Source organism: Equus quagga, chromosome 5 (assembly GCF_021613505.1).
Source record: "Equus quagga isolate Etosha38 chromosome 5, UCLA_HA_Equagga_1.0, whole genome shotgun sequence".
Lineage (NCBI taxonomy): Eukaryota > Metazoa > Chordata > Mammalia > Perissodactyla > Equidae > Equus > Equus quagga.
The window spans coordinates 31877399-31900463 of NC_060271.1; the positions used below are offsets into that span (position 1 = coordinate 31877399).

Sequence of the window (23065 nt, forward strand, 5' to 3'; positions counted from 1 at the left end):
AAGGGGATTGCAAAGATTAAGTGAGAATGTTTTTAAAGGGCTTAGCACAGTAGCTGGCAAATAGAAAGCACCGAATAATTACTACCTGTTGTAACAAAGAGTTGGCTATTATTAAATATTATTATTAGAAAGCACTTTAATATCCATTAATTCATTTAATCCTCACAGCTCTGTGGAAGAAGTATCATTCTGTACTTCCCACGTAAAGATGGCAAGCCTCAGAGAGGTTCAAGGACTTCCCCAAGGTCACCTAGCACGCCAGGGGCGGAGTAGGGATGAGAAACCACGTGGGTCCCTCCGGCTCCACATCCAGCCACCAGAGACCTTGGTGCTCACGCCAAGCACCTGCTAAACGATGGAAAGCACAAGCCCGGGAGGGAGGCTTCGAGCGGCCACACATCACTGCCTCTGCTTCCTCCTCTGCCCCGGCCACACAGGGCGGCCGGTGGACGCGGGGTCCCGGGGCTGGCAGGGCTTTGCAGAAACCAAGTCCTGCCCAGATGCAAGGAGTGGGAGCTGGAGCTAGAGAGTGTGTTGATCTGTGAACAAGTCCTGGGGTCTATTTTTAAAATAAGTCCCTGCTGTCACCTGTTCCCTTGTTACTGACTCACGCTCCAAATAGCGCCGCTCCCAAACGGCTCCAGGTGACAGAGCGTGCGAGCCTGTCTCATTCCAGGTCAGCTGGGTGTAGATGGCACGGCCTGGCTAAGCGTGTGCTCTGGAGCCAGACACCCTGGGTTCGTACCCCCGGCTCCTGCCCTGAGCAGCTGTGTGACCTCCCTGTGCCTCAGTTTCCTCACACGCAAAGTGGGAAATTATACAAATTAAATGAATAAACACACGTAAAGCATTAAAACAATTCTTGGCGCATAGAACACACTCAGTGTGTTTAGCTGCGTCTACGATCGTGATTTTATTACTTGGGGACTGGGGGGGGGTGACGGAATTTATGACTTTTCTTTTTACAGGTGATTTTTATCGCTGTGTAGTTCGATTTGTTTTCTTGTGATCCTTCCACTGCTTTGATGCTTAGAAAGCCCTTTTCCATCCTCAGATCAGTTAAATAGTTACTGAACGATCTGGAGATGTTAGTGGTTTAATTATTTTTACATTTATATCTTAAAATGATTTTTAAACCCAAAGTCTCACCCAGAAGCTGCAGAACTCCTGGACTGCTCTTTCCTCAGACCCCACAACCAGTCCTATAGATCCAGTGGCTCTCCTTTCAGAATATGTCAGAATCCCACCACCCCCACCACCCCCACACGGCTGCCCTGGCCCAGCCTCTGTCATCTTGTCCCTGGATTCTTCCCACAGCCGCCTCCCGGGTCTCCTGGCTTCTGTCCTTGCCGGCACACCCAGCCCCTCGCATCCCTTCTCCACACAGCAGCCAGAGAAGTCCTGTCAACAGCGACTCAGAGCACGTCAGACACTTCTAGAGCTCCCCGCTTCACTCAGAGTAAAAACCAAGGCCCCACAGTGGTTGACAAGATCTGCAAGCTGTGGCCCCCTCAGACCTCCCCCTCCTGCTCCCTCACTTGGCTCCAGTCACATGGGCTTCCTGGCTCTTCCTGAAACCTGCCAGGCACGCTCCAGCCCCAGGGCCTTTGCACTGCCTGTTCCCCCTGCCTGGGATGCTCTTCCCTCAGGTATCTCTACATAAGTTCACTCTCAGCTCCTTTGTGTCTTCAAACAAAACCCTCTCAATGAGGCCAACCCCAATGCCCCTATTTAAAGATGGAAGCCTGACCCCCACAACTCTCAACCCAGTACCTGTTCTACTTTGCCTTTTTCCGTAGCACCTTCATCTTCTACTATATCATACGTTACCCGTTTATTCCATGTATTTTTTTATTTCCTGTCCCTCCCACTAGGATATGAGTCCCCCAAGGCCAGGGGTATTTGGTCTGCTTAATTGTGTGTCCCCAGCACCTAAAACATACAGAGTAAGCCACAACGCATATGTGACAAGTGAAGGGGCACACTGACGGCCCCCTGACCGGGTGGCCATCCGAGGAGTCCCAGGGGACCCCACTGAGTACAGTTGGAGAACCGCCTCAGACCTGTTTGGAACTGCTGTTTGCTGAGTGAGCTGAAGTGAGGACTAAGGTCCTCCCTGCGACTGGTGGTTCTGCCAGGGTCGAGGGACCTGTGCTCTGCTCTTCTCTCCGTGGGGCCCCACCTGCACATGGGCCCCCAGCCCTGGCCTGAGGTAGGATGGGACAGCAGGGGAAATGGAGGCACTAGGTGGGGGGAAGTGGCTGCCCGAGAGGTCACTGGGGAGGGACCGCAGGGGGCATCTCGCCTCCTTTCTCTCCGGTCCTGGGCCAGAGCCTGGGGTCCTCATCATTCAGCTCATGTGTTTGTTCCTGCGCGCTGGGCAGCGAGCTGTGCAGGAGGCGGTGGTGAGGGGTGAACACCAGACAGTGTCAGCGCTCCAGGCGCACCCACTGCCACGGGGGAGGGACAGCAGCCAGGTTGGGGGGCTGTGCCAGCATAGACGAGGGTGAAGTGGGCTGGGGCTGGGGAAGGCGTCCCAGGGGGGTTTGTATATGATGAGGCCTGAGAGAGAGGAAGGGTCACACAGGTAAAGGGAAGGGGGAAGTGCTCCCAGTAGAGGGAACAGCATGTGCAAAGGCCCAGAGGTGAGCGCAAGCTTGGCCGTTCAGGGGACGGCGTGACTTTCAGTCTGGCTGCTGCAGTAAAGTAAAGTAAACTGACAGCAGGCTGGAGAGGCTGCTGGGGAGCTGACAGTGAAAGGCCCAGGGCGCTGGTCCCGCTGGGGTGTACGTACTGTGGCCGCTGGTGTAGTGCTGCAACTTGTCCGTGTACTCCGAGTCGGCACGCTCAAACCCCCGTCTTCTGGAACAAGAGCAAAGGGCTGGAGCCACCTGGAGATGCCCGGGGAGCTGGGAGCCACAGTAGGTGATAGGGAGAGGGTGGGCAGGCCCTCGAAATCACACCCCTGCTAGAGGGCTCCCTGTCTGCCCCTTGCCTAGCAGCCTCACCCTTCCTGGCCCACCCATCCCTTCCCGCCTCTCCCACTTCAATCCAGGCTCACTATTTCCCCTGTCCCCTCTCCAGCCACGCCCCTGTCAAAGAGCAAAGTCATCTCCCCTGGCCATGGACCCCGGCCCCAGAAACCCCAGGGGCTTCGGGCCATCTGACCTTACGAGCCAGTCTGTTCTAAAGTGGGGAACTCTCTAAGGAAGAAGACAGCCTCTCTCTGCATTATGCCCAGCAGAAGCCAGGGGACCGGTCCCGCTCCCGCCTTGGCACGTGCTGTGCGAGCCTCCTGGGGTGCCCCTTCCCCCTCCCCCACCTGTCTCTGTCCTCTCCGTCTTTCCAGCCGCCTCAGCCAGGGGGCCTGACCCGAGGTCCTCAGCCTCCCATCAGAGACTCTGCCTGTGGCCCTATTCATGAATGGCCTCCACTAGAGCAGACAGTGGGGCGAGCTGCACTCCCTCGCTGTCATCCCCTGGCGCCCAGCATCCTGCGGTCCTTCCTGCCCACCGTTCTGAGACCTTCCTTCATGCCGGAGTGTTAGTGTCTCAACGGGCCACCTCGTTGAATAGTTTCAAGGGCAATGCCTAACCCCCGGGGATGGACGCTAATGGTGGCCGTTCAGGCAGTGGGAGGCTGCTTGAGGGTGTCCAGGCCTCCCCGAGCCTCTCCCTGCCCCGGGTAGTGATGGGAATGCCTCCTCTGTTCACAGACACTGCTCGGGAATGGCTGCATGGATGAACGGCCCTCTTGGACAGCCAGCCTGGACGGGGCTGGGGGACACCCACCCACCCACCTGTTACACACGATGGCGATGACAACCACGGCAATGAGGAAGACCAGGCCAGCCGCCGAGGAGCCAATGATGAGTGGCAGCTTCTCCTGGATGCTCGTCTGGTACTCAGCTGGGGAGAGAGCACAGCACAGCGTTCTCAGCCCCGTGATCTCCATCGTCAGGCATCAGAACCCACACTCTAACGATGCTGCTCCTCCAAGATGATTAGAGCAGGGAGGGTGCTTAGAGATCAGGTAGTCCCGGACCAGGAGACACGGAGCGCACGGGCTGCAACCTCCCATTCTCTTGCCCAGGGTAGACATTACTAATCCATCCCAGCACTCCTTCCTGCTGAACTCAGACGTGGCTTCAGAAATCTTCTCAGTCCAGCTGCAAGCGCTGGAGCAACGTACAGATAAAACAGGTTTGTGCCCTCAGACTGAATACAATGCTTTCATTTTATAGATGAGAAAACTTTGGACCTGGGAATGGGAGTGACTTGCTCAGAGTGGCTCGGCAAGTTAGGGCTGAGCCCCCAAGAGTCCTAGGAAAGGAAGCGGCCTGGCTGACAGGATGGCAATGGGGGCGTCCAGAGACTTCCTGAGCCACCGAAACAGCACTTCTATCTATGGCTGTGCAGTTTGCACAGTGCACAAAGGTTGACATCTGGAAGGGAGGTGTCTTTTCTAATTTGCACAAAGCACTTTGCAGGAATGGTGGCCCTCGAGCTGCTCCGTCTGGGGAGTGAGCGCCCTCCGCACGCCGCCTACCTTCCGTCATGGTCTGGAAGTACATCTTGCCGCTGTAGCGCCCGTAGCCCGCCACGGTGCGTGCCCGCACCTGGAAGACATAGATGGCGCCGGCTTTGAGGCCCTGCACGGTGACCGTGTTGGTGGGGCTTTTTATGGCTGTGGCGTTGTACTCACTGAGCTCCTGCCGGGGAACAGAGAAGACAGTTAGCGAGGCTGGTGCCTATAGCAGGCCCAGAGCCCACCGCCCGCTCCTGCCCCTGGGAGCGGGTCTGGCCACTGGATACACGCCTGTGGTTCCCGACCCTTCGCTCCCTTCCCTGCAGGAGAACCACAGCCCACACCTTCCGCGTGTGGCTGTGTAACACTTCCCACTGAAGAAGGCAGAGTACGTTTCTCTGCCTTGCGGATGCTGAATTTGTCCAGGTGACTTGCTTTGGCCGCTGGAATATTCTAGAGGACAAGATGCAGGCAGAGGCTTTTCAAGCAAGCGCTTGTTGATTTAGCTTGGCCACTTGTGCGTCTGCTCTCTGCCATGAAGGGGGCTTAACCCGGGTAAACGCTGGTTCCAGAATGAGAAACATGTGGAGACAACCTTGACCTAACTCCTAGGCTGAAACAGGGCCACCTGTTGACCCACAGACACAAACCTACGAGCAAGAAAAATAGCCCCTCGCTGTCGTAGCCATTGGACTCGGGGGTGGGTAGCTGTTCCCTCGCGTCCTCTCAGCAGCAGCTGACCTAATGCATGTGCTGAGTGGTCACCGAGCGCAGAACCCGAGGACCAGACTGCGAGTTCTTGGAGACGGCAGGGAGGGGGCCCAGCTGATCCACTTCTGCGTCCCCCTCCCTGCCCAGTGCCTTGATGGGTTAAGCGGAAGGACCCCTGTTCAGCCTCAGCACACTGGAGAGAGGCGAGCATTGAGGCTCAGAAAGGGAAAATGATGCTCCAAGTAGACCAGCCGGTGGCTGCTTTGGGACTCAAAACCAGGCTCCCACATGGAGCCACCTCTAACGTCCAGCCTTTGAGCACCCAGGACCTAATGTTCCCTCCTTTGAGAGATGCAGAAGGCCAGTCTGGACCTCCTGAGTACTGCCCACGGTGACCCGAGGGCCTGCACAGGACAGAGCCAGGCGCTGCGGGAGGAGCGGAGATGTGGTGGAGTCGGACGCAGAGGGCACCGGCCTAGATGATGCTCATTCAGCATCTGTCAGCTCTCCAGCAAGCCTTCCCCAGATACCCTCTTTGCATGAGGCCCTGGGCTGGACCCTGGGGACCCACGTGGGCTAAGGCACAGGCCTGGGCCTCAGAGAGCTGAGCACAGAAAAGCAATAGTGTGGCGAGCTTCACCCTTTGAGGATCACGGAGCCCTCTGAGAAGCCGATGAAAAGCTATGACCTCTTAAGCAGAAAAGTGCACACCTGATTGTACAGCCAATGATGGACGTGTCGGGGGTGCACAGAGCCCCTGAGACTCTCCTGAAACAATGTTTGGGCCACGGTCTTCCAGGTCATAACTGTAACTCCAGTGTCATTATGTAATTGGGTGACTCCATTGCAATGATGTAATTACAATGTTAAGGGGTAGAGGTCAAGATCACAAACTGGAGCCAGACTTTCTGGGTTCAAATCTGGACTCTGCTAATTACCTTTGTGACCTTGGGCAAGTTCCTTAACTTCTCTCTCCTCCTTTTCTTCATCTGTAAAATGGGGATAGTACTAACAGCTACTTGAGAGGGCTGTTTAGAGGATAAGATGAATTAATAGGTATAAATGCTTACACTGGTAGGGTAAGCACAATGAGCTGAGGGACATGTGGCCTGGCCTGGGTGGGGGATCTCAGGAACAAACAGAAGTCACCCAGGCAAAGAAGGGGGAGGGCATTCCCAGTGAGCAGCAGCAGGTGCAAAGGCCAGGAGGCAAGGAAGAGCTCAGGACGTGGGCACTGAAGGGGCCGGTCTGGACATGCTACCCTCATCCCCTCTCACCACGCCAGGGGGCAGCAGCAGATATCAAGTCTCTTTTCCTGAGTCAGCATCGCCCTCTCCTCCAGGAAGCCTTCCTGACTTCCCAGCCACATGTGCCTGCTCTGAGCCCCGGAGCCCTGGCTGTGGGTGCCATAGGAGGGGTTTCCACTCTGTCCCCTCACCCTGGGCCCAGGCTCGTCTCACCCCCTTCACTGTAAAATCCTGAGGGAAGGGGCCTCACATACAGGGCCTCACACAGAGGCCTTCCCCAGTGCCCACAACATGAAGACTGCACTCCTTAGCCTGGCATTCCAGACCCTCCGTGACCCGCCCTTTGCCCGTCTCTCCTGCCACATCCTAGTGTCCCCTAGGCTCCAGCCATCCCCGACTGCTTCCCCTTTCCTGGTGGCGCTGCCAGATGCTCAGTTAAATGTGAACTTCAGATAAACAATGAATAATTTTCTAGTGTAAGTATGTCCCATGCAATCTTGGAGACATACTTATACTAGAAATGTACTTTAAAAAATTCACATGTAACCTGCTGTCCCATATTTTATTTGGCACCCAACCTTCCCCGGACACTCTGAGCCTCTGCACATGTGGTTGCCCCTATCTGAAATGCCCTTTCCTCATTCGCCTCCAGTTCCCTACTCATCGTTCAAGACTCAGCGCAAGCATCCCCTCAGCTGGCGAGGCTTCCCAGATGCCCCAGCCAGAGATCGCAGGTCCACTGTCTCCTCTCCCACCTACTGTTCTGACAGACACGTGTCTTCTCTCAGGACGGTGGATTCCCTGAGGCAGGGACCTTACCTGGTTCATCTGGGACCCCCAGACTCCACACACAGCACGTGCTCTCTAACTACTCACATAAGTAATGAACCAACTTGGAGCTACGTATTCAAGATCTCCCAGCCAGGGATGCAGCACCAGGGTTGGCCACTAGGTGCCGGCATCCAACATGGGATCCTCCAGGGCTCAGACAGGGATCCAGGCCGGCCCGGGTGGGCGCTCCCTTAGGGGGCCGGAAGTTTTAAGTTCCTGATTATACGAGGGAGACGGGAGGAAACCACAGATGGCACAGGTGCCTCGGGAGAACGAGGAACCAACTTGAATGGATCCCTTCTCCGCAGCCAGGCACAGGACAGAGCGGTGGGCTGGAAGGCATTTCCAACACCAGTTCTTCCGCGTACCCGCACCGCGATCTCGGGGAGGACCCTTCACTTCCCTGAGCCCGCGTTTTCTATCCCAGAAAATGGAACGATAAATGCCAAGCTCTCAGGGTTGTAAAGATCAAACGTGATCAGGTAGTGCCCGCCACGCACACTGGGGATGCTCCCCATCCTCTCTCTCTGAAGTTCCATCCTCCGAATGAGGAGTAAGCCCCGACGGATTACGGGAAGGAATTTCGTATGAAATCCACGAGTCCTCAGTTTGAGTCCTTACCCAGAATAAAGGGCCAGTGAGGTACTGGCTGCATTTCTTATACCCTCTCCGCCTTGGTTTTCTCATCTCTAAAGTGGGAAAACACCACATGGACCACACAGGGTGGTTGTGGAGATTCAACAGGAAAAAAACAGGTAAAGCCTTTAGCCTAGACTCTGACACACATCAGGACTCCATGCTGGCTGTCACTGTCATCGTCACTGACACCACGACACAGCAAGCCTTCCCCAGCGTTCACTGAAGGAATGCGAAACTCAGTGACTGAGGGAAGACCCTCTCCACGTAGATACCGCTCCACGGACCCGGGCAACCACCCGGAGGCAGCCTGAACCGTCGGAGGTCACCCCTCCTCCCGCAACCTGGGTTCCCTCTGCCTGGAATGTCCTTCCCTTTCGCTTCTGCCAAGTAGAAATTTCTGTTGAATAAAAACGTAAATCGATGTGGTCTACAAGGGCCTGTCGGCCACAGGTGGCCTCACAGATGACTCTTCTCCTCGAGCTCTCCGGGAGCCAAAGGGAGCCTGGGCTTGTGTGCCTCGGGGCAGCTGCCAAAGGAGGCCGCCTCCCCGGGGACGCTGGAACCGACGGAAACGGCCAGCCCTGGTGCGGTCAGCGCATCCAGGAGTCTTCCAGCACAGTGGCTGCCGGCTCCGGCTCCGGCTCCGGGCTCTGGGCAGGCTGGGGAATCCCAGTGGAGCTGGGGAAAGGGCAAGCGAGAGCCCGCTCCGAAAGAGCCGTTTCTAAAGAAGGAAAGGAGGAGTGGGGAAGACGGGGGGTGGGGCCGCACTGGGACCGCAGGCCCAGGGTCTAACTTCCCTGCCTGGAAGATCCTGAGCGTTCATTAAAGAAATCAATCGCAGGCACCAGGAGGATTCCGAAGAGTTAGGGAAGAGCCGGCCGTGGACTCGTCACAAATAAATCTCCCTGCCTGTGGCCTGGCTTGTCCCCATGGCGGGCTAACTCAGGAAGGGAGGGGTGGCAGCTGGGACGTCCCAGCCTTGCCTAGAGGTCAGGGACAGAAACGGCTCCTGCTGCTCCTCCTAGCCCCCTGCTGGCATCTCCTCCAACACCATCATCAACTCCTTTTTCTTTCTCTCCTTCAATCTTGCCATTCCCCTGGATTTGTTCCTTCCACTTCCGTTTTTCTTCCGCATGCTCTCGTCTGTTCTCGGCTACGCCTCCCCACCCCGGCAAGCGCCATGACTACACCTGCAAATCACGCACCCACAGCTGCCCCAGGAAAAGGCCCCACCATCCCCGTCCTCTGAGCTTCAAAATATTGTCTGAATCTGTCAGCTTCTCACCATCTCTACCGCCAGCCCTCCAACTCCAAGCCACCATTGCTTCTCCCTTGGTGTCCCGTGAGAGCCCTGTACAGGGTCTCCCTGTGTCGCTGGGACCCCACTGTAGTCTATTCTCCACATAGCAAGCTACAGAAATCTTTAAAGTAATCTGAGTCAGATCACATCATTCCAGAACCTTCTGATGGCTTCCTATCATACTTTAAATTGAATCCAGACTCCAAAGGCCTGAAAGGCCCACCAAAACCCAGCCCTGCCTCCCTCTCCAAACTCCTCCCCTTCCGATCTCTCCCTTGTTCATGTCACTCTTGCCACACGCACCTTCTTTGTTCCCTGAATGCAGCCAGCACATTCCTGCCCCAGGGCCTTTACACATGCCATTCTTGCCGCCTGGAATGACCTTGCTCTCATCACTTGTCTGGTGAACCAGCATCTTTCAAGGCTTAGTTCAAATGTCACCTGAATGAAGACTTCCTCTCCCCATGCCAGGATTACAGGTCCCTCCTTGGGGCCTCTGTAGGATCTTTGGTGGCCCTTCTGAGGCTTGAATCCCATCTTGTCTAATGGCTATTTGTCTCTGAATCTGTCCTTCTCCCAGGACTGCGAAGTCCACTGTCTCCCCAGCACGAGACCCTCAGCACCCTATCAGCTACCCAGGCTGACTGTGTGGCCTCAGCCAGATGCCTTCCCCTCTCTGGTCCCACAGCTCTCTGTCGGGACACCTCTGAGGTTGGGCCAGAAGCTGCACCCCCTCATGCCTGCCCCTGACCCCTGATCTGTGACCTCTCTTCCAGCGAAGTCCCCAAGGCCCCCGGGCCTGTCTGGTTATTCTCAGTATTCCCGGGACCCAGCTCAGGGCCCAGCCCAAAGTTGGTGACAGTGAATGTGGAATGAACCAGTGTCCATCTCCCCAGTGTCAGACGTCAAGCCGCCTCTGTCTCACCCCAGGCCGGGGAGGAGGGGCTGACAGAAGTAGGGCCACGTCCCAGCACAGCCAGGCCGCAGGCCAGCCCCTCTTTCACCATTTGTGCCTAAAACCCTCCATCAGAGCCTGGTCCTGTGCACCTCTTAATGGTCAGCCCAGAAGCATCCCTGGGAGAAGACTGGCAGGAGAGCCAGGTGGAGAGCACAGGGCCAAATCCTTGCTCTGCCACTTAGCAGCTGGGTGCTCTCGGACAAGTCACACAACTTCTCTGTGCCTCAGTTTCCCCTCCTGTCCAACAGGGTGAATAGCACTGCTGCGAGGATGAATCAGATACTGGAGCTGATGCACTTAGCACATACTGAGTGCTCATGACATGTGGGCAGGTGGTACCCGTGCTGCCATGGGCCTGCTGGTCCTGCCACCCTGGCCAGGGGCCTGGCAATGCCTGAGCAGCGGCAGAAAGTAGGGCAGCGCTGCCTCCCGGTTCCCGCCTCCGTCAGCCTCCCCAGCCCCTCCCGCCTTGGTAGGAAATGGGTCGTAGGCAGGGCCCGCACTGGGATTCCTCATTTCCGCTCCCGTCTTTGGGGACAGACACTTTCAGTTTCATTTAATGATAAAGCTTCTTAATTAGTTTTTTTTTCCTTTTTGAATTCTGAGTCGCTAAGCCGTCCCCGCCAGAAGGTGTGGGCCTGCTGGTTCCTGCAGGGCCTGGGCTTGCCGGGCCGGGGAGCAGCCGGTCTGGCTATCGGGATGGTCTGGCTATCGGGATGCCCGTGCCTGGCTCCTTCAAGGCCCTCGAGGGCCTGGCAAGGGGTGGAGCTGCTTCCCCTCCATCATTCCCAGCTCAGGCCACGCAACACCTCTTGAGCACCTACTGTGCGCCAGGCTGGGGACACGCAGGGATGAGGCAAGGGCTCCACCCTCAAGGAACAGGCCACGGGAAGGGATTCATTCCCTTATTCATTCAACCAGTATTTATCGAGCGTCTCCTTGGGGCCAGGCCCAGGGTGCTGGGGGGCAGGTGGAGAGTGGGACAGGTGTGGTCCCTGGCCTCTTGGGACGCACTGCCTAGAGGAGGGGATGAGCAAGGGAACTAACAAGCATAAACCAGCTGGGGAGGCTGGACAGGTGTCTGACAAGCCCCTGAGACCACCAGAGTTTGGCTGACCCGGCAGTGAATAGAGTGGAAGGGCCTGGCTGGGCCTCAGAAGGTGGGGCTCCAGCAGGGCTGGCTCTCAGTGGTTAGGGACAGCCTTTCCATCGATTTCTGGTTCCCAGTGGGCTTGCCCCCAACTAAAGCACTTCCTATAGTCATTTACACCTTAGTCTGAATGGGAGCCCAGTGACACTTTTCCCAGGGGCCTTTGCAGCCTCTGTGGCTGTTTGGTGCCTCAGGGAACAGGTAAGAAAAATCACCAGTCAAAAGAGAGAGTTTCCTGGGCCTCTGATGTCCAGCCGCTTTGTCCCGCCCGGCCCCTGTTCTGTGCAGGCCTGACACTCAGATGTGCTGCTCCCCTGGCCTCACATGGGGCAGCCCTTGTCCACTGTGCAGCGGGCCGGGCAGAAGAGGGAGGTGCCTGAGGGCCGAGCCTGCGCTGGGCGCCTTCCTCCTTTCCCCTTGATCTGCATGGCCCCCACACGAGACGGCCACTCTCATTCACCCTTGACACAGGAGGAAACTGAGGCTCGGAGAGGAAGATGCCTGCCCAAGGCCACGTGGTGGTTACGGATGGAGCTGGGATTTCTGACTCCTAGTCCAGTGCTCCTTCCACCACACCAGTGGCTTCCCAGCCTGGGCCCCTGGGTCCCGGTCGTCCCTGAGGCAGGAATAAGTTATAAGCTCAAAGATCAGCCACTCTCCCCACACAGGGCACTCCAGCAGACGAAAACAAGTGTAGCTGAATCAGAGCAACACGAGCGGAAGCCCCGCGCTCTCAGCCTGCACAGAAGCTCTCTGAGCAGCTGCAAATCTCTGCTTCAGAATGGATGAATAACGAATTATTGCTTAATGGATGCAGCTTTTTGGAAAACCTGTTTTTTCAGAACATCAGGCCCACTCAAGTCAAGATGAAGTGGGTCTTCGTGGGGAAAGGGCTGTGACCATTGCATTTTACTGATTGCTGGTCTGATCCCCTAGACCAGAAAAGCAGAACTCAGAGAGGTCAAGGCACCTGCCTGAGGTCTCACAGCCAGGGAGGAGTGGAGCCAGAATGCAAGCCAGGCCGTATGACTCTGAGGCCAGTGCTCTTTCTGCTCCATCAGTGCACTTCATCTTGCAGGTCAGTAGAAGACCAGGCCCCAGGGGGCCCTCAGGGAGGTGGAGGGTGGAGGAGCGCCCGGGAGCACAGGTACCTTCTCATAGTACTGCAGCTCATAATCCAGGATGACGCCATTGGGCTGGTCGGGCTGGGACCACGACAGGGTGATGCTGTCCACGGTGCGGCTCACCTGGTGCATGATGGACACGGCCGATGGAGCTGGAAGAGAGGTCACAGGTCAGGGGTCAGGGGCAGGCATGAGAGGGTGCAGCTTCTGGTCCAACCTCAGAGGTGTCCCAACAGAGAGCTGTGGGACCAGAGAGGGGAAGGCATCTGGCTGAGGCCACACAGTCAGCCTGGGTAGCTGATAGGGTGCTGAGGGTCTCGTGCGGGGGCGACAGGTGCTCTCGTGGGGCAGCTTAGAGAACTGTGGCCATCCCTGGGGAAGCTCAAGCCATCTCAAGCCAAGAGACAGGCACTGGGCCCTTCTCAGGCCTGGCCCCACATGGGCTGGGTGACAGGTTGTTTGTTCTCTCTTGGAGTTTAGTCTGCTGGACCAGCCATGGCGATGGGGCTCTGGGAGAGGGAAGCAGAGAAGGTGGGGGAGTCACTTATTCCTTCAACAAATTTGCAGTGAGTACCTACTATGTGCCAGGGATGCAGCAGTGAAGAAAACTGACCCCCTAAATTAAAGATACAAAAACAAATCCACAGCCACTATGGAAAACAGTTTGGTGGTTTCTTAAAAAGTTAAACATAGAATTACCGTAAGACCTAGCAATTCAACTGCTACTTATATGCCCCAAAGAACTGAAAACCTGTATTCAAATAAATCCTTGTACACGAATGTTTACAGCAGCACCGCTCACAACCGCCAGAAGGTGGGAACAACCCACGTCCCTCAGCGGATGGATGATAAACAAACTGTGTATACGCATACGAAAGAATCCTATTTATCCATAAAAAAGAATGAAGAACTGACATATGCTACAACGTGGATGAACCTCAAAAATATGCTAAGTGAAGGACAGACACAAAAGGTCACCCATTGCATGACCCCATTTATACGGAATATTCAGAATAAGTAAATGGATAGAGACGATCAGCAGATGGGTGGTGCCAGGGCTGGGGGTAGCAGAATGGGGACCGTCGGGTGTGGGGTTTTCTTCTGGGGTGATGAAAATGTTTCGGTACTAGATAGAGGCAGTAATTGCCCAACAGTGTGAATGCACGAAATGCCACTGAAATTACATGCTAAAATGGGTAATTGTACATTATATGAATTTCCCCTCAATCAATGAATTCCTCCCTCCTCGCCTGTTGCCAGTGCCCCATGGAAGGTGACAAGTCAGGGGAGGCTGTGTTTAGTGCTAGAAGGACTCTCAGAAATAACTTAGTGCCATTCTCCCATTTTACAGATGTGTAAACTGAGGACCAGAGAGGGGTTGTGCGCTGCCCAAGACCACACAGCGAGTTCACGGCATGCAGCCCTTTCCGTGAGTCCTGATTTCACAATGCACCCCGGTCTGTATTTTTTGCCTTTTTCTCAATGGAACAAACCTGTGCAAAGTGCCTACTATGTGTCAGACATGGCCTGGGCCCTTTACACACGTGTTTCCTGAGCTGACTGTCGGTGGTGGGGGGGGGGACAGTGTCAGCCTCGCTGTCCAGTGAAGACTCGGAAGCTCGGAGGGGCCAGCAGCTTCCTGAGGCCACACAGCCTGTCAGCAGGGGAGCTGGGGCCTGGGTCCAGGTCTGCCGTGCTCCAGAGCAGTGCTGGGCCCGAGAGCTGGGCCAGCAGGGAGGGACTCCCGACTCGGTCCCTTCCTGTGGTGTGGCTGCAGGGAGCCCCCTTGCCGCTCTGGGCCCAAGGTTTTCCTGGTCCCAGGAGGGGCTGAGGACTCTCGAGGAGGAAGGCAGCAGTGCCTGCAGCCTGTCTTGGCCCCTGGGCAGGGCTGTGACGAGCAGGTGTGCTGTCCTGGCCAGCACAGGGCAGCTGAATGCTGAGGCTCACCTTCTCCTCCGACCAGTCACACTTCACAAAGGCTTTGACCTGTGGACATGGGCGTGGACCGGGGACCTGCAGGGGCTCATGGCGGCTTGAAGCTTGGTGATGATGCACCTGTTTCTGTGCCTTCGTCCCCAAGGGTGGAGGGAAACAGTCTGTTGTTCAGAAGACCCGGGCTCTGTTCTCTGGCCTGCTGCTAACCGGCTGTGTGACCTTAGGCAAGCTGCCCCCCTCTCTGGCCTTGGCTCCCTCCTCTGCACCACGGGCGCGGCTGGGAGATCTCTGGGGTCTTGCAGCTCAAGTGCTCCCTGCCTGTGCTTCCCGCGCAGCCCTGGGCCCGAAGCTGGGTCAGCCCAGGGCCAGCGTGGGCCTGACGGCTCTGGGCTTCCCTCCAGCACTCCAGGAGTCATGGAAAATTGGTCTAAGACACCCCAGACGGGTGGCAACCCCCACAAGAAGGACCTGGAGGCTGGTCCAGGCATCCCAGACAAGTCTCTGCTCCTTCTGTTCCCCAAGGAAGTGCTGCCTGGCCCTCAGCTCGGGTCCCAGCCCCATCAGGGCAGCCTCTTGAGAAACCCAGGGACCCGGCTCCCTGCAGTTTCCTCCTTAGTCAAACAGGGAGACTCCGGCTCCCCAGCTCCCTCCCAGGGCGTCGGGAAGACCCAGTCCGAAGGCTGCCCACTGACCACGTGTTGACCACATGCTGGGTACGGGGCTCTGCCCTTGATGTGCATTAACCCACTTGACAGGCACAACCGGTGGGGCAGACATCCTTGGGCCCAGTTTGTAGATGGGGAAGCTGAGAATAGGAATAAAGTGCCTTGCCCGAGGCTACACGGATACTAAGTGGCAGGACAAAGCAACACAGTTTCACCAGAGGCCTGGGGGCAGGAAGCCACGTTTCTCATGCTCCATGAAGTCATGTGTATGTGCGTGATAATAACAACAACAACAACAACGATAAAGCCACTAACCTACCCCTACTGAGCCCTTATCTGTGTCAAGCACGGTTCTAGGCTCTTTGCCCCTGTTAACACAGGCATGACAGAATCCTCGCAACTGCCCTATGGGCTGGGGGCTCTTAACATCCCAGTTTCTAGGTGGGGAAACTGAGGCTTGGAGCTGCTCAGTCACCTGCCCAAGGTTGTACAGCAAGGCAGTGGAGGGCTAGGACCTGAGATGGTGGCTCAGGCTCTTTGCCAGCCCAGCACTGGCGACTGCGCGGTGGGCCCGGTTCCAGGTCACTGCGCACCGGGAATGAACGAGGATGTTGCTGGAGCTGACGGAGGGGTGCTCAGAGCTCGTCTGTAAAATGAGCCCAACGGTGATGTACCTCGGGGCTGTTGTGAGGAACGAATGATGAAATGGCGTCGAGTGCTCGGTGTGGTGCCTGGCCTGTGGTCTGCGCTGCGAATGTCCACGGGGGTCACTGGGCACCTGCCATTGTGCACTGAGAGCTAACCTGTGTCATGTCGTCTGATCTTCTCAACAACAATGTGGGATTGGGGGGCGGTCCATATCCTCAATTTGCAGATGAGGAAACTGAGGCTCAGAGAGGCACCGTGACTTCCCCAGGGTTGTACAGCTAGTGAGGTGCCGGGCGGGGCCTGCAGCTGAGTCGTCCTGCCCCAGCTATGCCCCTGCTGCCCTCAGAGCCGGTCCTACTTCCTGCCCCTCGTTGCCTGACCTGACTGCAGCCGTGGCCCCAGCCCTCACTCCAACGCCACTTTGGCGTGGAGCTGAGCGCTCCGTTCTCCCTGTCTGCTGGCGGCCCTGCTCCTCCGTGAGTCCCGGGCCGGCCGCCCCTCTCTCTGGCCTGTGCTAGTCGGCTCCCCACTGAAAACAACCAAACAAGTCCCTTCTGGAGTGTCCCAGACCTGGACCAATCTGGGGGATCCTGAGGGGGCTCACCCTTCCTGCTGGCCCAGGAGGTACTCCCACCCCAACTTCTCAGCCAACCCACAGGGCAGTGACCACTCAGGTCTCTGTGTGTGTGTGTGTGTACATGTGTGTGCACATGTGTGCATGTGTGTGTGCACGCACGTGCTCTGAGAAGTCTGCGAGGATGTTTTAAACTCAGCTACCAAGGATTCGGAGAGGATGTCCTCCACCCCAGCCTCCAAGAGTCTGAGGATGATTCTGGTGGGAGGAGCTGGGTGCGGGCATCTCCAGGGCTCCTTGGAACGCTGGGGTCCCTCACCAAGGCGGGGAGGGGTGTGTGCGGGGGTGGGGGCGTGCTGCCATTGCACATCCCTTGTATCTGTGGCGCATCAGACACGCACCGAGCCCGCAAGGATGGGTAAGGAGTGTTCTCGGTGAGCCGCTGCTGTGTGTGCACTCACACACCTAGGGCTTCCTGCTTAGACGTGCAGAACGCTCAGCTGAGGAAATTCCAACCCAGCCCCAAAAGGCAGTGTAGCCTAGTGGTTGGGAGCCCAGGGACAGACCCGCCTGCAACTCCCCACTCCTCCACTCTCTCATGTCGTGACCTTGAGCAAGTTCTCTTAACCTCTCTGAGCTGCAGTTTCTACACCTGTCAAATGGGGACCCTCCTCTGGCAAGGATGCCATGGGTTTAAAAGAAGAAATGCATGTAAAGGTTTGAGTGCAGTGCCTGGCACTATCGGGACGGAGATATTATTAACACCATTTCGATTCCTTTTTTTTTTTGAGGAAGATTAGCCCTGAGCTAACATCTGCTGCCAATCCTCCTCTTTTTGCTGAGGAAGACTGGCCGTGAGCTAACATCCGTGCCCATCTTCCTCTACTTTATATGTGGGATGCCTGCCACAGCATGGTTTGCCAAGCGGTGCCATGTCCATACCCAGGATCCGAACCGGCGAACCCTGGGCCACTGAAGCGGAACGTGGGAACTTAACCGCTGCACCACCGGGCCAGCCCTCGATTCTTTTTTTTTTTTTTTTTTAATTGAGTTAATGATAGGTTACAATCTTGTGCAATTTCAGTTGTACATTAATGTTTGTCAGTCATGTTGTAGGTGCACCACTTCACCCTTTGTGCCCACCCCCCACCCCACCTTTCCCCTGGTATCCACTAAACTGTTCTTAGTCCATAATTTTAAATTCCTCATATGAGTGGAGTCATACACAGATTATCCTTCTCTCACTCAGCCCTCGATTCTTAATAATAAGAATTAAGTGCCAGGGGCTGGGGGTGGGGGAAATGGGGAGATGCTGTGAGAGGGTACAAACTCCCAGCTATCAGATGGACAAGTTCTGGGATCAAAGTACAGTGTGTGACTATAATTAACAATACTGTACTGTGTACGTGAAAGCTGTTCAGAGAGTAGATCTCAAATGTTATCACCGCACGTAAGAAGTGGTACTTACATGAGGGGATGGAAGTGTTACCTTATTGTGGGAACCGTCTTGCAATATGTACATGTATGAAAACATCACACTGTCCACCTTAAACTTACATGTTATATGGCAATAATATCTCAATAAAGCTGGAAAACATATTTCAGTTCAGAGTCGCTCTGAGGCCGGCATTGGTGCCGGTGTGACGCTGGGGGCTGGGGCTCGAGGCAGGAACCTCGCGGGCTCCCTGCCTTCCGGGGGCTCCTGGCTAAGGGCAGACAGCATATCTGTCTTGACTCAGGGTGCGCCTACTCCAGGCTGGAGCTTTTGGGTCGGGGCTTGGCCAAGGTCATCTGGGCCCGAGAAGGGGCATTCCTGCTCCCTTCAAACTTTCCCGGTGATTTCACTTCCAGCAGCGAAGAAAAGCGGCAGAACGTGTCCCTAGAGATCACTGCACTTTTCAGACTTGAGGGGCATAAGGAGAGAACCAGAGACTTGTTAGAACTCACACTGCAGGCGCCACCCAGCAGAGATTCTGATCCAGCAAGTGTGGGGTGCGGCCTGGGGGTCTGCAGTTCTAAAAGCTCCCTCATGATGTCGATGCTGCTGGCGTGTGGACCACACTTTGAGCAGTAGCGGATTCAGGGCCAGAGAAGGGAAGCGACCTGTCCAAGGTCACCCAGCAGGTAGAGGTGGGGCCAGGACTGGGACTGGAGCCCAGCCCAGCCGAGTCCTGGTCTAGAATGTTTTCAGCCATCACGCAGCTTCTCACAGCCGGGCTTCTTCCCAAGACGGCCTCTCACCTGCCCAGGCCAAACGATGCCCCCGGGCGCTCAGGCCCAGAGAGCCCCAAAGCAGTGGTACCCGTAGTTCCAAGAGAGGCGTGGGGACCAGGCTGTCGAAGCAGGTGGGGGCTGGACCTCCAGGCCTAGGAGCGTGCCCTGCTCTGAAGGGACTGGGGAGCCACAGAAGGACAGCAGCAGGGGTGGCAACCTGCTCCTCAACTAAAACACAAGGCTGTCATTCTGACAACCCCTGTATGCCAATGATGCCCAGCAAATAAAGCAAAGGGATGGCCCCCACAGCTAACACCTGTAACACGTCCTTGTTCACTCTGTGCCAGGCACTTTTCCAAACGCTTCACGTCAGTTAGCTCATTTCACCCTCATCAACCCTATGAGGCTCGTGTGACTATTAGACCCATTTTATAGATGAGGCAACAGAGGCACTGAGGTAGGAACTAACTAGCTCAAAGGCACACACAGCAGACAAGAGCTGGGGTTTGAACCCAGGCCCGCCCAGGTCCACATATCCTTTCCCCTCCGTTGGCTGCGGCAGAGGCAGGCTGACCAGGGAGGTCTGGGAACCAGTGGACCTCAGAGGGCCTCTGAGGACACCCTGGTCCAGCTCCCATCCTGTGCCTGCACAGCTAACTCCCCCCAGTGCTGACTCACTCACCCCCGCCCGCCCGGGCCGCCCGGCTCTGGAGCTCAGCTGTTGACAGAGGCAGGTCCCCTACGGCCATGGGGGTCTGGGCTTGGTGGGCTTAGCTGGCAGGCTTGGGTTACGGGCAGCTAACCCGGACTCTGATCCCATAAGCCCCGTAACCCTGGGCGTGGCAAGGAGGCGGCATTTGCTGGGAAGATGATCAACCCGGGCCAGTGGGGGCCAAGCAGGGCCGGCCTTTCTCCTGGAATCCGGGGGGATTAACGGCGGAGAAAAGGGAACAGCTGGATGCTCTCCCATCTCTCCTGTTGCCTGCCGCCCACCCTGGGGTGTCAGGTTTCCCTGGAAGTTGGTCTTCAGGGAATTCTGGTATTTTCAATTACCAGCCGGGCGCGCCGGCGGGGATGGGGTCAGTGGTGCCCTGTGACCCATGCAAGGAGATGGAGCCCCAGGGAGCAAGCACAAAAGAGGCTTGTGGCCGAGAGGGGGAGGGGAGCCGGCCAGGCAGGGCCTGCTTGTCTGGAGCAGGTGGTCCAGGGCCCTGCGGCCCCCAGTGAGCCCTGGGGGAGTGTCCAGTCCCTTCATTCCTCTGTCTGCCTCCGTCTCCCCCTCGGGGCATGAAGGGGTTGACCGAGGTGGTCTCTGAGGTCCCTCTGGCACGAGGATCCTGCGACGGGCAGGAAGTCAGGAGGCCTGTGACTCTGGCTCCTGCAAGAGGCTGGGGTTTGGGCCCCCACATCTCTGAGCTCTGAGGAAGGCAGGAGACCCCTCCACTCACCTTCATCCTTTCACCCGTCAGAAGACCCCCGGGGCATAGAGGCAGTGGGGAGAAGTCTGGGCACTGGGCAGCCTGGGACCCCACCCCAAGCCCGGCCTCTGCGACCCTGCTGCCTCTCTGACATCCTCACTCTGCTGACGGCCCTCAGCGGCTTCCTGCTGCACCCGGAATAAAACCCAGATGCTCCACAGGCCCGCCAGGCCCACCTGCCTGGCACCCGCTGCCTCCCTCCACTCGCCCCTTCACCCCAGCGCCCTCCACACTGGCCGCCTTTCTGCTCCCATCACACTGAGCTCCTTCTCAGTGCCTTGGCCCCGCAGTGCTTCTGCCAGGAAACCTCTTCCCCAAGATCTTCCAGGGCCAGCTCCACCTTTTCACTCGGGTCTGAGCTACACCGCCTCCTCAGAGAAGCCCTCCCTGACCACCCCCACCAGTCATTCGCTATCCCACACCCTCTTTCTTTTCTTTCTAGTGCTAACACTATCTGAGGGCAGTGACCTTGTCTGTCTTATCCAATCTTTTATCCCTAGTGCCTGGAACAGTGTGTGGCTCAGAGTAGACACTTGGTCGATACTTATTGGAGGAAAGAAGGAAGGAAGGAGGGCAGGCTCTCGCCTTTTCTAGCCCCTTCAGGAACCTGGCTGAGTCCACTGATCGTGGGGGCTGGACCCTGGAGCAGCGGCCTCGGGCGTAGCCAGGGGAAGGCAGCTGGCTTGTATGACAGTGCCTAACAACTCCCTCTTCCTCAGACCCCATGTCCACCTGCAATTTGACCCGATGCCATGACATGGGCCTCCTACCGAGCAGCCAGCCGACAACACCGCACCAGTTGTTGACTATCGTGCCCGCGTTCTCCAGGGTCTGTACCATAACAGGACTCCTGGAGCCTCCGATGAGGGCACAGCCCTTTTGAGCGTGCGTCTCCTGAACCTGTACCAACGCACTGAACTCTCGACGATCCGGCTACCGTTCTGGGTGAGCTGACCGTAACTCTCACAACAGAATTTCCACAAATAGAACTCTTCCAGAAAACGGGCCTTCGTTTCCTTCCGACTGGACCAGGACTCTCAGAGCGTGGTGTGGGACAGAAAGAGGGAAAGCTGAGAACTGGTGCGAGGGTGACACTTTCTATGAAGAAAAGGTGTTCTGTGGCCAAGAAAGTCCAGACGCACAGAGTTCTAGACCCCTGCTTGTGGGGGCCACGTGCACATCCCTTTCTTCAAGGCTCTGACAGCAGGCGGCCCAGGTCGCCTGGTTTAACCCGGCAGTCCCAGTCTCATCCGGCCGCAGAACCGTTTTCTCACATCATAGTTAGTAATGTCTTTTGGAACTGGATCTGTGGAACATATTTTGGGAAAAAACAAAACAAAATCGGGTCCAGGGGACGTGTTATTTTTTTCCTCGAACCTGAGAAAGTTCCTCTCTAGGGTGTGACGCTGTTCACTCGCTCCTTCACTCTTCCCTTGGTTCAGCGGCAGATTTGGCCGTGCGGTCAGTGGAGCGGGGGTCATGACCTCCATCCTACAGGCGAGGAAAGTGGCAGTGGGCTCCAGTCTCCTGCCCAGGGTGCCTCAGCCCACAGGCGGCAGGAAGGGTCAGGGCCCAGGCTGGCCTGACTTGGCAGCCCAAGCTGCCTTTCGCCCCCCATGCCCGGTCCAGTGTGGGATTCGGGTGGGCTGAGGCCAGGCCCTGGGCTTGCACTGTGCAGTCATCCGACCGCCCACCCTCGCGGGGGCTGCGAACCCCTTGGTCTTCTTTGCGGCTGCCCAGTGGGACCCAGTCCTACCCCAGCACCTGGACCAGCCAGGTAATGAGAGACAGAGGCTCTAGTCAGGTGGCCCAGGAACCCACCCCCACCCCTCTGTGCCTCAGTTTCTCCTCTGTAGAACAGGGATGTTGAGAGGTTAAATGAAGACCGGCACGGGAAGCGCCTGGCATAAGACTTGGTCCAGAACCAGGGGTCAGGGATGTCGGCCTTGTAGCCGTCTGCGCCGCAGGCTCGCAAGCAGCTCCTGAGCAGCCAGGCGCTCAGCAAGGGCTTGTGAACGGTGGTGGTGATGGTGACGCAGGGGAGAAGAGGCAGCCCTCAGGGTTCAGGTCCCAGCTCCCTCGGGCCCAGGGGACTGTGCGACCTCAGGCAAGTGACCTCTCCCTCTGAGCCCTCACCTGTAAAACGGGATGTGGCAGACACTACTCACTGCCTAACAAAGATCCATTCTTTTTCAAATTCACCAGATCCTGGTTTTTAGCTAGGCACATTGTGCCCAAATAAAAGACTACATTTCCCCAAACTCTCTGGCAGCTAGAATTGGCCATGTGACAACAGGCTTGCTAAGGAGATATGAGCTGAAGTATTCTGTGGGACTTCTAGGACTTAAAAGGGATGGGCCCACCCTTCTCACTCTCATTCTTCTGTCCTGTTGCCTGGGAAATCGATATGATAGTTGGAGCTCTTGCAGCCATTTTGGCCTGCAAGGACAAGAAGCTGTGTGCTGTGAAGCCTGGATCCCTGATGATTTCACAGAGTTGCCCTAACTCCTATCTTCTCACATCCTTTACACATAAGAAAAATAAACCTCTGTTTTGTCTCAGCCACTATGGTAGACTGGTTGTATTAATCGCCTCTCTGTACCAAAACCCTTTGCCCTATAGATTGTTTAATCATCTCTCTCTCTGACTCAGGGCTTGGCCAGGTGACTTCTCTGACCAGTGGGATATCAGCAAGCAGATCTAAGCAGAGGCTTGAAAAAGCCCCTGCATACATGAATGTGCCGGCCGGCGGCCCTGGTCCCCTGGGATTGCCATGAGGACACGCCCAGAGCAGCCTGCTGGAGGCCAAGACCACGCAGCCGAGCTGCTGCCCCGACCGCCCCACCCAGGGCCACTCCTGACCAGCTGCCAGAGTCAGTTCAAACAGTGCTGAAGCCCTAACAGCAGCCAGAGAGCTGCCGAGTGACCAGAGCAGACCGCGTGCCAACACCAACGCTCCCGCCAAGCCCTGCCCGGCAGACCCAGGGTCTCCCGAGCTGGGAAGCGCTTCCTGCTTTTGGTTTTGTGGCTGGTGGTGAAACAGCATCACCGCGGCGGTGGCTCT

General features: G+C 56.7%; 1 protein-coding gene across 3 annotated transcripts in view; it reads right to left on the minus strand.

The window, feature by feature from the left end:
* Positions 1-23065, minus strand: part of EPHB2 (EPH receptor B2) — a 121758-nt gene that overhangs the window by 12911 nt on the left and 85782 nt on the right. Inside the window, exons 5-8 of one of the 3 annotated variants that reach the window (XM_046663477.1) lie at positions 12515-12639; positions 4549-4618; positions 3800-3908; positions 2795-2862 (exon numbers count right to left, since the gene is read on the minus strand). In XM_046663477.1, the coding sequence (XP_046519433.1) occupies positions 2795-2862; positions 3800-3908; positions 4549-4618; positions 12515-12639 (372 nt within the window). Of the gene's footprint in view, positions 1-2794; positions 2863-3799; positions 3909-4548; positions 4712-12514; positions 12640-23065 lie in introns of all 3 variants that reach the window. The other 2 variants (XM_046663476.1, XM_046663475.1) reach the window with 2 other exon arrangements.